Below are 17,189 nucleotides of genomic sequence, written 5' to 3'. Positions count from 1 at the left end.
TGAGTGCTTTGGTCTCCTGACAACAGAATTGCGAACTCAAAATTGGAGAAAAATGATGAGTAGCTGAAAAAATGGAACCGATTGATGCGATATATCGCATGCCGTTCTGACACAAAATATGGCGTCCATCGAATCACCTTAAGTTGGAGTCACGCCAAGAGATCTAGACCGGTTTGAGCCTTATTAGAGTTCAACAAATTTAATTTTGACTCTAATTTTAATTTTTGAAATTTCTTGGCTTTGTTTCCCCGCGAAATGGTAAGGACCCAGCATCATTTCTCCACCTTCATGGGTAACTTTGAAACAAGGGCAAAATTGTTTGCCTTGGCAAGGACCTGGGAAAACTAAGGCACCATAAGGTACCGCACTTTGCTCTATAACCAGTCTTTCTCCATTAGTTTGGTACCACAAAAGTAAGGCAGTTTAACATGGACTCAAGGAGCTTATCATTGATAAAGAAATTTACTCATATCAATGTTGGAACATTTTTTATTTAAGTAAAAAGAGAAAATGGTTCACTTACATGAGATCTGGTAAAAAAAGGCTTGCTAATCATTTCCTTACAAACAACTAAACTGATTATGTTTGGCAGCAGAAATTGATAAAACTAAAAAGTAGGCACAATCACTGGGAACTCCAAAATGTAAAACTTTGGCAGAAAAAGGGGTTGTTTGACTGTTGACAAGACGAGTTACAGTTGCTCAGGGTAAATAAACGAATGGCATATTTACTTGAATAATAAAATAGAAATGAGAGAGAAGAAAGAAAAAAACAACTTGAAACAAAAGAATGACTGTGAACAGAGCTAGATGAAAGCGCGTTTGAGTGTTTGATACTCTTAACACATCTGAATACAAAGTTTCTTAAGAATTCAAACTTTTGATGGAGAGTTTTTTTTTTCTAATACGACACCTGCTAAAGACTTGATTGGATAGTCAAATCTAAAAAAAAAAAAAAAAAAAGATTGCCTTGTATGATAAGAAGAAGAAGAACTTACTGGCTAAAATTTACAAATTTATTTTAAAAGGCAATTAAATCCACCAAGTAATATTGGTTTGGATTCGAATCCTTCTTAGACGTTCTATTCCATTAATGTACCAACACATCAAAACATCCTTTTCTGATTAGCTTCGTCTGATCTTCGTACAAATTTTGAAAGGTTTTATCAAAGTTGCTATTCCGACTCCTCACTGTTCATTGTCTTTTTAGTCCTATCCATTTTCCTTGCAAGCCTCTTCTAGTCCAATATGCTGCTTTCGTAACCAGCCACACCATCTCTACCACCAGCCAAAAAAGAACAACTTCGTCATTTTCAACACAAGCATTACTTGTGAGCCTCTTTTTCTCACCAAACCTGACAAAGTCCAAAAATTCTGTTACAAATTCTCAGTCAAACACACCCACGGCATTGCGACGGTGTAAGTCGGCAATCACATAACTCGGTTTTTGACGTCGCAAACTTCCTGTCTTCCTTTATTTTTAAGGGGAAAACTGCTCAACACGAAAATCTTTAAAACTGCCGCGATTTCCTTTTCTTTGCGAAGAAAATTCTGCATAAACTTCAAAGAATGATGTCAACTTGTTCTCCTCTTAAAACATAACATAGAGGAGGAGATTTTCAGACACCGCAAACGAGTTATGTGACTGCCGACTTTCACCGTTGATTGGTTTTTTGAGTTCTAGTCAAAGAGGGTAATCACTCACTTGCATGATTCTTTGCCATCACACACATACCCTTGGTCAAAAGTTTGCAAGAACCCTGTAGAAAAATGCACAAATTTGAAAATTGTTGAAAAAGAATTTGGGATATTTTTGAATGGGTCAAAGGCATCCATTTTTTTGAATTCACTTTTTGAAAGTGTGGAAAGAACTGAGCTTCCAGAAATATTCCGGATCTTTTCAAACTCTAAGTAACAAAGAGACTCGCTTTTGAAGATGCCAAAAATGGACCAGTTAGAAACGATATTTTTGGCAAACTCTGATCACAAGGTCAGGCGAGGGAAATGGTGTTTCCTGATTGGCTGAACTCAGCTTCTGGCTTCGCCTATTGCTGCATCAACTTGACTGTCAGCTTTTAATTTGTTAGATTTTGCTGGACTTTTTCTCCCCTAAAAAGTGATTTTTTGAAATTTCCAATCAACTTATTGATTTTTCCACGAATATCATGAAGGAAAAATTACACTGTAGGCATCTCACCCTGTAAACATTTCTTACCTCTACCCCATAATAAAACTTCAATTGGACATTCAGTTGAGGAGATCAGTGAGAGGAGATTAAATGGTGTAAAAAATCCTCTACCACCAATATAAATGACTGTGGGAAAGAGACAAGTTTCAACAGTCTCGGATAAGGTGACCATTTCATGCACAGCACTCAAAATATTGTGGAATGAAACATTTCATCAACCCTCAGCCAGTTGATCATGAAACAGAGTGATCAGCAAGGCCAAAAAATAAAGAAGGTTGGGAGCTGATACTGCAGAAATAAGAGACCTGCGGCTTAAAAACCTGCGGTGCTGTATTAAATTCGATTCGTTTCAAGATAGTCTTTTCCATTTGAATCCATTTCATCCTTTTCTAAATATGTGTTTAAAAATTCTTCAACTGAATCAGTATTCCACCTTTCGATTGCTAGCACCTGAAAGAAATAAGAAAAAATAGGTATTATTCCGATGGTAGCAGACATTCGGCACATACAGGGTGTCTACTAAAACAGGCTCGTCAAAAATAAGTACTTTTCGAGTACATTCTCAAGAAATTCAGTACCTCCTCCAACAGAAAAATTCCGTACTTTGTAAGTACCTCCAATTAACGATATTCAAAAAATTTCAAAAATTTTAAATTGCGACAAAAATGACAAAAAATCAAAAAAATTCAGGACCTTTTAGCGGAATTTCCGCACTTTTTCAGTACTTCCAGGCTGCTCTTAAAAGTCAGTACTATTTCCGGACTTTCCAGTAATTCCGAGCTTGTAGACACCCTGCACATAGGAATAACTTTAATGGGTCAGCTAAGCGGGCCACAGAATTGTGCTTTAATGGTTTAAACTGATAGATTAGCAAGCAATGGGGCTCTAGACAAGGCACGAATTAAAACACTACACAATATGCTTTCTCTTCAAAAGTTCATGACAAAAACAAACTATGCGACAGGAAGTCTGAAAATCAACTCCTAAACAAGATACAGGTGTTTACAATTAAAATTGGTTAAATGGCAAAAATACAAATGAAGTCATTTATATAATCTAACTTCCATTTGATCTGTGTTAAACATATTTGCTAATTTCTCCTTCAAGAGTTGATTTCCGAAATTCCCGTTGCATGATTCGTTTTCTAGGTAAGATTTTGAAGAGATTTCTTTTGACGTCAATTTCTAGTTCAGACCTTGTCTAATGGTCCATTATAAGATCTATTCAAATGCAGAGAGTCTACGTCCAATATTCATGGAGCTAATGCTCAATGAAAAGCATGGCGTCATCCACTAAGGTTTCATTGATCACTGATACACACATTAGAAATAGTTGCTTGAAAAACATCATGGAAAAAGCAGAGTGACCGCAGTGCATGGTATAAAATAATCTATCGAGTTATAAAACAATTCTGCGGGCTGATTATTGAAATTGATAGACACAGCTATAGACAAAAAAGACAAAAGGGATATGGTGGGATCCTTCTGGTGGAAGCGGGTGATTGCAATGCACAAAGAAGGTATGTAATAGACTGACTAATGGCAACCCAAAAGAAACCCTATATTTAGTCCATCATTTTATCCTTTAGTCCATAGGAACCAACCATTTCAACCAATAGGATCGCTCCATACTCCCGAAGTCTTCTTCGTCTATCGCTTTGTCTATCAATTTCAATAATCAGCCCGCTTGCAGTATATTACGGTAGTAGTACGCAGTCTAAGCTGCATGAGTTAGGGTTTTGATACAAGCAAGACAATGCAAAATTATTTAGGTTTTAGGGAGATGAAATAGGCAGTGTGACTACCAAGGAAAGTACAATATTTTTTGAAAAGCAAGATGAAGAGGACACCTACAGGTTTTCACAATATAGATGACTGAAGTGCAAAATCATGTATCTTCATTGGGGTGTTTCAAAATCTCTGCTCCTATTTTATTTTTTCGAAGAGAAAGAAGACTTGAAATGCTTGAAATTTATAGCTTGAACTTTATAAATTAATAGCTTGAAATTTCTGCGGAATATTTTGCAAATAGAGAAGAAAAATCAAAAGAGTTTTCATGGCATAAAGTTTTTCGATGAAAAATTAAAGTACGACAAGAAGTCTACAACGTCGTAAACAGAGATACGTTCTTCTGGCCATATTTTCTCAAACCACCTGTTTCAATGGATGAAGTTTTCATTAGTGGATAGTGAGCTTCTGGGCAAGGTACACATTAAAACAATATGCAATATAACATCTCTTCAAAATTTCACGAGGAAAACAGATCATGAATAGGGAGGTCCAGAAATCAACTCCTTAACATGATATAAAAGTTTACGATTGATTTTATGAACTCGAATGGAAAAAATATCAAAGACATCATTTGTATATCTTTCATTTTATCTGTATTAGAAATACTTGTTAATATCTCGCTCAGAGGTTGATTTCTGAACTTCCTACTGTGCGAATCTTTTTTGCGTAAAATTTTAGGAAGAAAACATGAGACGTATTTCTCCAGCTCAGACCTTGCCCAACAGCCAACTAGAATTAATTCTCCTTCAGAGTGTTCACTTAGCACCTCACCTGAATGACAATGGATCAGCATGATGTAAATGCCTCATTATACTCTCACATGCAATACAAAGAGTTTTCAAATTGAACTCATAATTGAATCAGTGAGAACGAAAACACACCAAGTGGTTGTAGAAGTTAGTACGAGAAAACGATTTCTGGTGCCGAAAGACAAGTGCTTCAGGACACTTTTAAGGTCCAAGTTGGAACAGTTGCGTTAATTTCCATTACCTTTATGAAAACTTACTCTCTTTTATGCAAATTGAGAATTTTTAGGTTACCGAGTTGGTGTCTTTTCGTTCTCACTGATTCAATTAAGAGAATGATGTTTTTTAAGTACGTCAATTAACACTTCCCACACATAAAAAAGCTAAGTCTTAACTTAACAAATTTTAAAATGTTTTACAATGAAAGAACCTTTTGAATTGTGCAATTAATACATCAATTCCTACAAAACAAAATAGATGGAAAAAGTAACAAACCTCTTGAACTACATCATTCTTATCCATAAGCTTGATGATTGGATCTAGACCGCGGACATATTTTATGGTTAGATTTGGAAACTTGTTGGGCCGGTCACTTTTGACAAATGCTGGAAAAAAAAGGGTAATTAAGTACATACACTCAAAGATATCTGTTTTTGATTTTAAAAAAAACCAAAGATGAAAAAGGTATTTAAATTTCGGTTGAGAACTTTGAAAATTTTAGATGAGTCTGTTGCAAAATTTTGCTAGAGCAAAAAGAATTCTTACAGAACTGAAACCAATGTCACGAACAGACTTTCTTGGTGACAAGAGAAAATTTTTCCCTTCAGAGTTTCACAGCACATAACCTTTGAAATTATCCTCTTGATCATTGCTGCATGATATGTTGAGGAATTAATTTCACAAACATTAGCCCTTGTTTCATGAAAAAATTTGAGCTTGTAGTTGAGAGGCTCAGGTGGTAAATTCTACATGTGCACTAATCAGAACCTTCCATGTGTACTCTTGAAATTGTTGTAAAAAGCTAACATTGCTTACATTTGACCCTATTTTACTATCATCTCGCTTCAATGGGTTAGTGGTGCCCATTTATTTTAATTCAGTTTTTGGAAGTACGGCAAGAACTGAGCTTCTAGGAATTTTTCTTTTTTTAAATCCTAAATGGCAAAGAAACTCTCTTAAAAAATGCCAGAAATGGGACTCGTTTGTAACAATATTTTCGGCAGGCTCTGAAGTTGTAGCCAAACAGGAGAAATAGCTTTGGCTAATTGGCTGACCTCAGCTTCATGCATCGCTATGTCAACTCAACTGTCCGCTTTAGACTAGCTTTTGCTCAGCTGTGGAATGATTTTTGGAGCTTTTTAACGAACTCTTCAGTTTTTTCACAAAATATTACATTTCGAAGATGAAAATACCGGACCTTGTATCTCGTTTGCAGTGTTTGAAAATCTCCTCTCCGATTTTATTTTTTTGAAGGAGACCAAATCAATATTATTCCTTGAGGTTTTCACACTTCAAGGATTGACGCTGAGTAGTTTTGCATTTGAAAAATAAAATTAGTCAGGAGCCCTAGACATTGCAAACCGAAATATATAATTTGTTAGTTTCACCGCCGATACGTTGCACTATCCTACTACCCAACAAAAATTCTTTGCCAGTTGTCACTGCCGAATTCTGGAGTTTATATTTTCAAACCGATCAATCAGTACTATCAAATTTTATTGCATACTGAGTTTTCTGTACCCACAGTTTACATATTAATAAGTGTATGTACATACACCTTGAAGCGCACTGCAGCAACAAAGAAAAACACAGAAGGCTACTCTCACACCTCTCTTTCCTGGATTTAAATGCAACTAATTTAATTTTTTCCAATCATATTCTGCGGCCACAAGAAGACCTGACTTCAAGCTTCCAAACTTGATGTCATGATAACCACACAGAGGTCTGAGCGAGCGGCCACTATGTTTTTTCAAACAGACTGTCCGCATCTTTTTTGCATACTACCAATTCCATTATGGTGGCATTAACCTGCAAACTCTCAAAGAAATTTGATTAGAACTCATACCTTGAATTTGAGGATAGGCTCCGAATTTACAGGTGCATACTTCTAACCTAGCCTTAGCATATTTTTTCGTGCTTGTTTGGGCCTCTCCAGGATGACAGCACTCCAAACAATGCTCTCTGATTGATTAAAGCAAACAAAAAATGAATTAATTAGTGTGATATTATCTCTACTGAGCATGAATACAGATAATGATCTCATGCTCAAGAAAGAAATGAATCAGTGAGAACGAAAGCACACCAACTCGGTAACTCGAAAATGCTCAATTTCCATTAAAGACAGATAATTTACACAAAGGTCATTGAAGTTAGCGCGCCTGTTCCAACTTGGACCTTTAAAGTGTCTATAAGTCGACGGTGAAAGTCGGCAATCACATAACTCGGTTTGCGACGTCGCAGACTTCCTGTCATACTTTATTTTTTAAATGGAAAACTACTCAACGGTAATTCTTTAAAACTGCCGTGATTTTTCTTCTATGTGCGAGGAAAATTCTGCAAAAACTTCAAGGAATCATGTCCATTTGTTCTCCTTTAAAAAAATAACATAGTTGCGGAGATTTTCAGACACCGCAAACGAGTTATGTGATTGCCGACTTGCACCGTCGAAGTGCTTGTCTTTTGGCAGCAAAAATCTTTTTTTTAAGCTAACTTCTTTACCTACTGTGCAGTTTTGTGTGTCTTGATTATTTTTATTTTTCCGAGTTGGTTTGTTTACATTCTCACTGATTCAAATATGTACCTGAAATAAACACCATTTTCTTCTGTTAGCTCTACTAACTTTTATCATTTAAAAATAATTTTAAGTATGCTCAAAATTTGCAGAAAATTACAAGGTCGCACTGACTCAAAATAAATGAATAATTTACATGCTTTAAATAAGTGAAAAGATGGAAAATTCTTCCTTGGAACACACAGTCTTTTCAATAGATTTGAAAAGTTACCACTTTTTCTGAGGCATGCAGGGTTTCCTAATTCTTTAAAGTAGCTTTGTAAGCAATTTTTTTGTAATAGGGAGCATTTCTCTTTAGAAAATCAGACAGATTTATTAAATTTTCGTGTTTTCACATGTAGATCAAAAAGTCGCAAATCTTGCTGCAAAAGTAAGCGGTTGCAAAAATATTTTAGCGAAGTCCTCTCGCAAGATTCTAGAGCACCATAGGGGTTGTGATATTTTACCAGGAAGTTGTCATTTGTCTCTTGCGCATTCAAAGATATAAGTAGTTGACTTGGAGGCTAAGCCCCCTGAAGCATTTCGCGCCTCGGGCATTGTGCATTAATCTTAAGATTTTGTATTACAGAGTGTGAGATGTTTTTCACATCTGCATTCAATCTTAGGGAACTAATAAAGTGGTATCAGCAGTGTAGACTAGAACATTACTCTGTAGCAACGTATCCATGAGCTAAAAAGTGCTGGCCATTTCGACACAGCTTTGTTCATATCCTAAAGCAAAATGATACTCACTTTAAAACATTTAACCCAAAGGTACTGAGTTGATCACAAGAAGAGCATAACAGGTTTGCTTTGTTATATCCTAATGCTGTGCAATCTTCAGCAGTAAATTCTGCGCAGTTCTCTAAAATCTGGAAAATTAAGAGAAAAGTTTGGAGAATTAATTTGAAACTACAAAATGATCAGAACTAGGGCAGTTTGAAATAGAGCTGCGTTGCTAAACTCTCCGGAGGATTGGGAGCGGAGAGTCTCGGAGAATTACCCGGAGGGTTGACGTCATCTCTCCAGTCTCTCCGCGTTGTTGGGTCCGCCGGATTCTGTTTCGTTTATACTTCAATTTTAGGTTAAGTTTCTATATTCCCAAAGTTAAAAATGAAATCCACAAACACTTTCATCTTCAAATATTTGAAAATTCTAAAACTCACTAACTCACTGCATAAGCAGAAAAAAAGGCGCAAGAATGCTAAACGCCTATATTCTTACGTCAGTCTGCGTATTGTCTCCAGCTCTCCGACCTCTTGAGGTCGGAGAGCTGGAGAGTAGTTAGGAGACTGACGTAGCATGACGTAGCAAGTCTCCGGGTAATTCCTCCGAAGTCAGAACAACGGTTGTTTACGTCTCCGAGTAACTCCGGAGACTTTAGCAATGCAGCTTAGATTATCAAAAGGAGGGGAACGTCTCTTTCAAGACAGATTCTTGGCGAGTAGATTACGACAAGGTGAAATCTTCTCACAATATTAAGAAAATCTGCTGAAGAATTTTACAAAGAATGTTACAAAGTCCCTCCTACCTAGCAGGTCTGATATCAGATAAGTTGGCAGTTGTTTACTTTCCATTAGCGAGTGACTTTACTACTGCTGTCCAGTAGCAATTGGACGTATTTCTGTCAAACGGAACTATGTGCATTATGATGTGAGCCTTGTTATGCATGTATTCTTATGGGTCTCAGGGCTCATGTCTTAATGCGCATAGTTCTGTTTGATAGAAATAAGTCCAATTGAGGATTGACCGAGTGCAGGCAGTGCTGCCATAGTGCGCAGGTACCAAAAACCATTACCTTCCTTTTGAGAGATGTGGCTAAAATTTTTTACCGAGAATGACAGTCAGAAGTAAACAACTGTCAACTTATCTAACGAGAGTTGTACTTGAAATTCAAGTTTCTTTCATTGTTTGGTTCCTGAAAGAAATAAAACCTTCAGTGAGTGGAGGATAAGAGATTGAACAGATATAGAAATTGGTGTTTCAGAGCAAAACTTAATGCAGAGCAAAGTTAACAACACACTAGCAATGCGACTCATATATTATTGAGGGAAACTTTGGCCTACAGCACAGTTTAAACATCAACCATCAAAACACTAGTTACTCCTGTATAAAAATCTGAGAGATGGTTGTATCATCAGTCAAAAGCTGCATTGTCGAAGTAAACTGTTGGGGACCGTTGGGCAACGGAATTACCCGATTCCAAACGCTCAGCATTGTTTAACTCCGTTTGGATTGCCCAATGTCCTGGACTGTTTACGAAACAAAAGTCAACAAGCCATCAATCTCAGGAGGTAATTGACAGCATTGTAACCTGTAAAGTAATTGTGCAAGCGGTGTGCTTTCAAAACACAACAGTTTTTATTCAACTGAGACGACCGACAATGCGTTTCCCGACGGGTAATTCAACGGTCACATTATATCCGTTAGCGTTGAGCACCCATTGCAAACTGAAAGTTTACTTCAACAACGCACCTAAAGCAACAGGTATGCTAAGCCACCTACAGAACTATCGATGTACGAGTATGCTTACATTCGTGTCAAACTAAGGGGGTAAATATGCATCAAACTTCAGTGTGTCCATACGCGCATGTTAAATTTTTGATCAAATTCACAATGACGCTCGTAGATGAGTGGTTGTGAAACATGCTATTGAGTGTGAAAATGTCTTTTGATCTATTGTCATTGAATGAATCAATAAGTGCTAAAGTTGTGTTCCACGCACTTGATAAAGATGCGTCTTTAAAGTTCATAGCTGCGTAGGAAAAATCAGTCGAAAGATAAAAAAAATACTCGAACTACCGAATCATTGACTTACCTTGGTAAAAATCACAGAAATACAAACAACCAAGTTGAAATGTTGTAAAATCATCTTGATAGATAGGTAGGTAAGTAGTTGAGCAGTGCCTACAGAAATTGTATATAAATATTTAGTTAAGTAAGAAATGGAACTAAATATAAAATAAGAAGAATTTCATAGTGCAGAAGTTCAGGGATAATTAAAAGGGAATTGTTGAAACTAAATAAAGAGAGCTGGATAAATTCAAGTGAAATTTATCGGCTCGAGGGCGCACACCACACGATCTTGCAATGTTTATTGTTTTGATTCTGATAAACCAATGAAAAATGAACAGCAACCATCAGATTGTCATGACGTCATTTTTAGGATATTAAAACTTGCTGATTGGTCAATTCAAATTTTCCCGTGCTCCGTGACATCAGGTAGGTACTCCATTTTTTTTGTTTACCGTATGAGAGGACTGATTACTGATAAGAAGAGGAAATGACGGCTAGCCAATGCGGCTAGCGGACATGGACATGGCAAGCTGCCTAGGAAAGTTTGCTTTATCAAAGTTATTTTTAGTCCCTCCCCTCATACTTGCAGAGTTCAGTGGTAAGTTCTGAGGAGGCTACGCATGCTTGCAGACTTTTCTAGAGGAAACGGAAAGGTAAGATATCACTGGTTAATCTTTTTGAGGCAGTGATCTCATATTCTCTTCTGATCACGAGGAAAGTCTAGAATGACCGGTTTTTAGAAAGATACTTAATTCTAGTCCCAAATGTACATTTAATGAAGCTTAAAAATTCACTGGTAGTCAGCCATGACCGCCTTGAGCATTTGCTGTGCCTCTTTGTCATCCCATGTTAGAAAATCTTGTCTTTTAACTGATTGAAACGTCAGGAAAATACTGAAGAATTAAACGGAGGGGAATATAGGGAAGGGGTCTAGGCTTGATTGAAAGGGGGAAGGGAGTTCAGGTAGGGATGGTGATTTTTTCGAATAAATCGATTTCCTGAAATCAATTTGCTGTTCGGTGAAATATCGATTTGATTTCAAATCGGATGATTAAAATCGATCACGGGAAAAATCGAATTTTTTAAAAACAATTTTAACACGGTTACTTAAAAACCCAAGTTCGGCGTCAACACAACAACTACTGTTAGAGCCGAACTTGATATGAAACTCAAATTTCGCAGATTTAAGGCCTTCTGTGACATAAACGTAGGAAATTACGATTTGTTTCAATCATTCAATCGATTCCAATTTTAAATCAGCCTCAAAAAATTGATTAAAAATTTCCATCCCTCGTCCAGAGTCAGGGTGTTGTGTACCAAAAGGGAGAGGCCATAACCTTGTTTAACGCTACTTCAATGGATCGATCGCCGGTGCCACACATGGAGGCTTTAGTCTTGGTTTATGAGGCACTGACAGTCGGTGGCAAGGCGCGGAATTCTGTGGCATCATCACGAACCTCTCATCAGGTGCCGAGAAAATACGACACCAAAAAAGAAATGAAATGTTCTGTGAATGTGTTTGTTACTATACTTACTTAAATGTTTAGTGCAAAAGGGAAATAATCTCTTTTTTGAGATGCTCCACAGTTCAATTTTGTTGTCACTCTGCCTTTCTAATATTTTAATCGACAAGAGAAGTCAAGATAATACAACTCCTGAACATTCATTAAGTTTAATGGACAATGAAAAAGACAATAATTCCTCAGATGAGCTGTAGATATGTTACAAAATGGTTATCAATAGTATGATAAGGGAAGGAAGAAGAACACTGTTGCACTGCAGGATAATACAACTCCTGTGGGACCGAGGACAACACGGTAATTTCTGTTCCAAATAAATATCGTAGGTAGAAATGTGTAAGAATATTAGGATACAATATGATACAGTACGGTATGATAGAGTGTCAACATATTCCATTACATTTTTACTTCACATTTTGTCCAGCTCTCAAAAAGTCCATTTTTCAATTTTTTTAACCCTTTTCTCCCTATCTCTTTGTATATCAACATTAATTTTAATTACTAGACTTTCAACTGATAGCTACATAGATTATAGACAGCCAATCACGCATAGGCTTGTTATCTCACCACCCGTGACGTCAGCAAGACTATATAAGCGTGGGTTGCCCCAAAATCGAGGTCTGTCTCAATCACAAGGTCTGTCACCTTATTCCATCTCTCTGAAACTCTAGTGAATTTTTCTAACATCTAGACCCATGAAACGTACACGTACACTCTCTCTCACGCCCTTCTAAAATTTTGTGCCCTCTCTCGCGACATCACGGTTTTCTTTTCAAGTGATTTATTTTCCAAACTGTTGTGTGAATTTTGTGCTCAAATTATCCGACAATATAATCAAATTCTTGTCCAGAGTATCCAGTGTCCTCATTTGACTCTCATCTCTATCTGTGGTTTGTTGTTCCTACTAAAAGAGCAATTGGTACCGAAATTCAGAACAATCTTGCTATATTTTATTAGGACACTATTTTGTTCATATAGTGTCAAAATCATCGACAACTAGTATAGCAACGAAAGCCACGCTCGTTAGCTAACATGATGCCGAAACAACTCCTGTAAGACCGAGGACAACACGGTAATTTCTGTTCCAAATAAATATTGTAGGTAGAGATGTGTAAGAATATTAGGATACAATAAGATACAGTACGGTATGATAGAGTAACTGAGTTCCCCCCTTCTATCATCAACCCACGCGGTTCCTGAGCCCACCATTGCAGGATCGTCGGTGCCTCATAAATCTAAGACTAAAGCTCCCAAGTGTGGCACCAGATGAATCACAGCTGTGGTTTAACATGCGTTCCTATGATGGAGAATTTGCTGCATGTTCATTTCTTGCAGATATATTTTTGAAGTTCATTTGGTAGAAAATTTTGATGTAATATTTTTTGGAGAGAGCAAAATTGGAAAGTCTGACTGTGCAGTATGAAATGAAATCTCGTAACCTATAGAAAGTCTAGCCCAATACTAACTATATCATACCCACCTACAGGAGATACTATGTGAGAGGGTACTGATAAATGCCTCTGAGGTTCACCGCTGGGGCTGGGCTATAGGTAGCATGCTTAAAATGAGATTTTTTATTTTTCAAATGCAGGTACAGTTTTTCCCAATGGAATCCTCTTTTCCATTCTTGGCTCACATTTTTTGGCATCATTTTTCAGAACCCTTCATTTATGGCAGACTTTTTTGACCGCAGTGATATTTTCCTGTTTCAGAAATGTATGTTCAAAACTATCCAGATTGTGGCAGAGTTTTACGGGCGCCACTATACCAAGGATGTCACGAACAACCTAGTTATGACATAACTTAACATATATTTACCTACTATGGACTCACTTTTTGCTGATTTTCAACCTGCATATTATTCCGTTAATCTGCTAGCTTTCATCAGAATGATCCTAAATTCTGGACATCCTCACTGCTCTTGAAAAACCATTGTATGACTAGAATGGAACCTCTACCAATTTCTCCGTGAGTACGGAAGTCTGAATATTTTATTCAATTCTTTACATGTGTCCTGCTGTTCTTTAATGCAGCGAATCTCAACTTGTGGGCTGTGAATCTTCAGGGTTCTCATGGCAAAAGTTTGGTTCTGCTAATTACAAAAAGTAAATTCTGAAACAAACTTTTAGCTGTTGAAAGGTAGCGCAAGACTCTAGTTTCAAATATGGAGCCAAATATAATGATGCCGGTGGGCAAAATGCTGGAAAAACTCTTGCATTAACACCAAAAACAGCAGGTTTGTGTCTCAATGTATTACAATGTATTTTCTGTGGAAAAAAGTAATTTTTTTAAAGCCGAGAGCCACCTAGGAAGGAGCTTAGGGTTCTGCAAGGTGGAATGGTTGCCACTGCTTTAATAGATGCTGATGCCTAGAAGGTGATATAGGTCTAAGGGGTAATTCAGCTCATCTGAGCTTCTATCTAAGAAAATTAGCCTAGCTTAGGCCGGAATTTTAAGACGTTACTCGAAACTTCCTCGACTCGAGATTTCCTTGAGTACGCTTTTCGAGTGTCCTCGAGAATTGACGGTATTTTAAGACGCGACTCGAAATTTCCTCGACTCGAAACGCGCTTCGAGTCACCTCCAAATTTGCTCAAGTGAATTTCGTTGAGTCAATCTCGAGATTTTCGTGAGGGAGGTACTGAGGTCCCTCAAGGGAGTTCTGAGGAAACTTGGTTGAAAGTGATTTGTTTTGTTATGAAAGTGAATTTGAATGAAGTGAATTTTTTTATGAATTTTATTGCTAAAATTTAATTTTACCCACTTTCCCTTGTTTACTATAGATACGTATGCTATTTTTCCCTTCAAAGAAAAAAGTATACTGTTTTGCCTCTAGAACTTCTCCTTCTCAGTTGCAACTACCTACCTTACGACTTCGGTGTTTTGAAACGGTAGCTGAAGGGCGATTTTTGGGGGTCACGGACATTGAATTTCAACATTTTATATTGTCATAGAGGGTTCATTTTTCAGAGTAAAAAAATCCTTAAATCCACCCCCGTGCGAAGAGCATCCCCTCCTTTCCCTCAAAGCTTCATCAAAGAAAGTGAACCTCAGAAAGAGCTACTGAAAAGTACAGCGCCACGGGTACTACGCATCCCAAGTAGCACAGTGCAACGAAAATATTGAAATTAAATTGCAGTTTGATTTCAATACAATTGTAATTTTTTTACCATTAAATTGCAACATTTTTACATCATTTAGTCGATTTATGCTGATTTTAAACAATCAACAAAATGAGTTCCATGTGTCAGAAAGATAGGCAATATGCAATGCATGAAAAAATTGCAACAAGTTTCAATAAACGGGACTCCTTCAAATAGGAGCTAGGCAACATACACAACACTCAGTGGAATCGCAGTATTTTTACAATGTAATTGCTACTTATGGCAATCTGTGCACTTAGGATTTTGGTCATGCACTTTACGAAGCTACTTTCAAATTCAAAGTCCATATCAAATAGTGATCCTAATACAATTCCAAGGGCATTACTGGGTTTCATTTGACGTGGAGTTGATGTAATTGATGTTCAATAAAATATTTTTATGATAGTTTTAAAAGTTACTCCCATTTTTTGTCATCTAAGACATTACATAGTTTGTTTCGGTGAAAAACATTTGGTTCCCTAGGGTATTGTTTTTAATCAAAAATAATAACTTCCAAAAGTCTATCTTGGTTTTTAACCTAATTTACTTTAATTTACACATGGGTTTTCCACGAAATAAAGAAATAGCTTTCATCCTGAATTCATCTTCGTCCCCCGCCCCCCTCCTACTCCTCCAAAAAAAACCCTGAAGAACCTGACTCTGAATTTTCAGTTTTTCAGGGAGAAAAATGTTCGAGCAACTCATTATTCCCCCATTCTTTGCTAACACCCCCGTAGGTAACTCCCTAGAAAATCAACATAAAAATTGACAGATTGGATTAAAAATGGCCTCATTTACTTCTTCAGTAAAGTGAGGCAGGATAATGATTTTGGGGCCTCAGATTTCTAACAACTGAGCGCCGAGTCTCAGAGAAACATACAAACAATTTCCACTGGTTAGGCCTCCCAAACAATGAATTCCTTAGAAAAATAGAATTTATCAGGGCGATTTCTAGTGACGCCATGGGTGCCAGGTATTGCTAAAATAGTGATAGCATAATTAAAAACATACAAAAGGACACGAGAAAACACATGAACATGCTCACTCTAACTTTTTGCACCTTAGCCTCTCCCTCCTTCCCCCCAAAAAATCATCATAAGAACTAGAGGAGAAATGAATCGCTGAGAAAAGATCAAGTTTGTCCCATCAACAAAAATGAAGCAATATTTGAGTGAGGAATTCCAATGTTTCTGAGAAGAGAGAATGAAATCAGTTAATTTATGAGCAGCCTCACCACTTCACTACAAATGTGGACACTTGGTGACGAAGTAGTTTTAGCTAAGCATGTAGTCAAAACAAAATGGGCATTTCAGGTCAAAGTTAATAGCCGAACCTAAAAGAAAAATACTGTGTGCTGAAGGAATGAAAGTTAAAGAACATGATGTCATGAATACTCACAGAAAATCAAACTCTCTGCACTATATGGTAGAAGATTTGAAGGATGAGAGGGTACGTGGATGAGTGAATTCAGAGGCTGATGAGTTGCGTTGAAATTGACAGCTGTGGACAATCAATCCATGGTCTCCGCAAATTGTTGAATATCAAATCAGCGGAGAACCATGATCTTTGAATGAGACAGCCACTAGATACACAAACTGATGAGGTAGGTTGCTTTCTTAAATTCTGGGCAATGGCCATCTTGGAAACTCTTGAGTCTGACACTTTGATGAGAATAGCATTCGAACTGCCCATGTGCTGCAGTGTGTCGGGATAAGTGAATATTATGACTCAGTAGAGGATTCCTTTGGTTCAGGATTAACTTAGGTAAATACCTGAGGGCCAGGAGACCGCACACATTTTAATTTCAAAGAATTATGAGCACTTGACATACCAACCCAAAGAAAGCATCATGATAGCAAAGTCCTCTAGATTAGGCAATCAGTTGCGCATCGCTGTTAGAGCTTGCTCATCGCAGGTTGAGACGAATGCCATTATCTGATCAGCTCCAAGTCAGCAGCAATATAACAGGTTGATACATGCTTTCAGACAGCACCATTGGTGAGCAGTGACAAGAAAATACTAGACTTTTGTATCAACATACACTCAGTGAGCTCTAAAACGCTTATTAGGTGGAATAAGATTGATAGTCATGAGAGATGCGAATCGCTTAATGTGGCCTATGCTTGTGCTTTCAGAGGACAAGTAGAAAACTTCTGTTAAATCATGTTCAGAAACTGGAAAATGAAGAAAAACCTAATCTCTAAAGTCACAAATCTGCTCAATAGGTACAGTGTTTA

General features: G+C 37.2%; 1 protein-coding gene across 1 annotated transcript; it reads right to left on the bottom strand.

The window, feature by feature from the left end:
- Nucleotides 1-471: 471 nt before the first annotated feature.
- Nucleotides 472-10,602, bottom strand: LOC109038370 (selenoprotein F). The gene is made up of 5 exons (XM_019053407.2): nt 10,312-10,602; nt 8,247-8,365; nt 6,789-6,904; nt 5,219-5,328; nt 472-2,637 (listed from the first exon to the last, which is right to left on the bottom strand). The coding sequence occupies exons 1-5, from the start codon at nt 10,363-10,365 to the stop codon at nt 2,521-2,523; spliced, it is 516 nt and encodes a 171-aa protein (XP_018908952.2). The 5' UTR covers nt 10,366-10,602; the 3' UTR covers nt 472-2,520.
- Between the last annotated feature and the right edge of the window lie 6,587 nt (nt 10,603-17,189).

This window comes from Bemisia tabaci, chromosome 10 (assembly GCF_918797505.1).
Source record: "Bemisia tabaci chromosome 10, PGI_BMITA_v3".
NCBI classification, from domain to species: Eukaryota; Metazoa; Arthropoda; class Insecta; order Hemiptera; family Aleyrodidae; genus Bemisia; species Bemisia tabaci.
The sequence above is the reverse complement of the archived record's forward strand: the minus strand, read 5'-3'. Positions and strand labels throughout refer to the sequence as shown.

What these genes read in the sequence shown, in the direction of transcription:
- LOC109038370 (XM_019053407.2), bottom strand. Translation starts at nt 10,365, where the DNA reads ATGATTTTACAACATTTCAACTTGGTTGTTTGTATTTCTGTGATTTTT. An exon ending in TTTCTGTGATTTTTACCAAG is followed by an intron (nt 8,366 to 10,311) that starts GTAAGTCAATGA and finishes TTAATTTTCCAG; the next exon opens with ATTTTAGAGAACTGCGCAGA. An exon ending in AGAATGATGTAGTTCAAGAG is followed by an intron (nt 2,638 to 5,218) that starts GTTTGTTACTTT and finishes TATTTCTTTCAG; the next exon opens with GTGCTAGCAATCGAAAGGTG.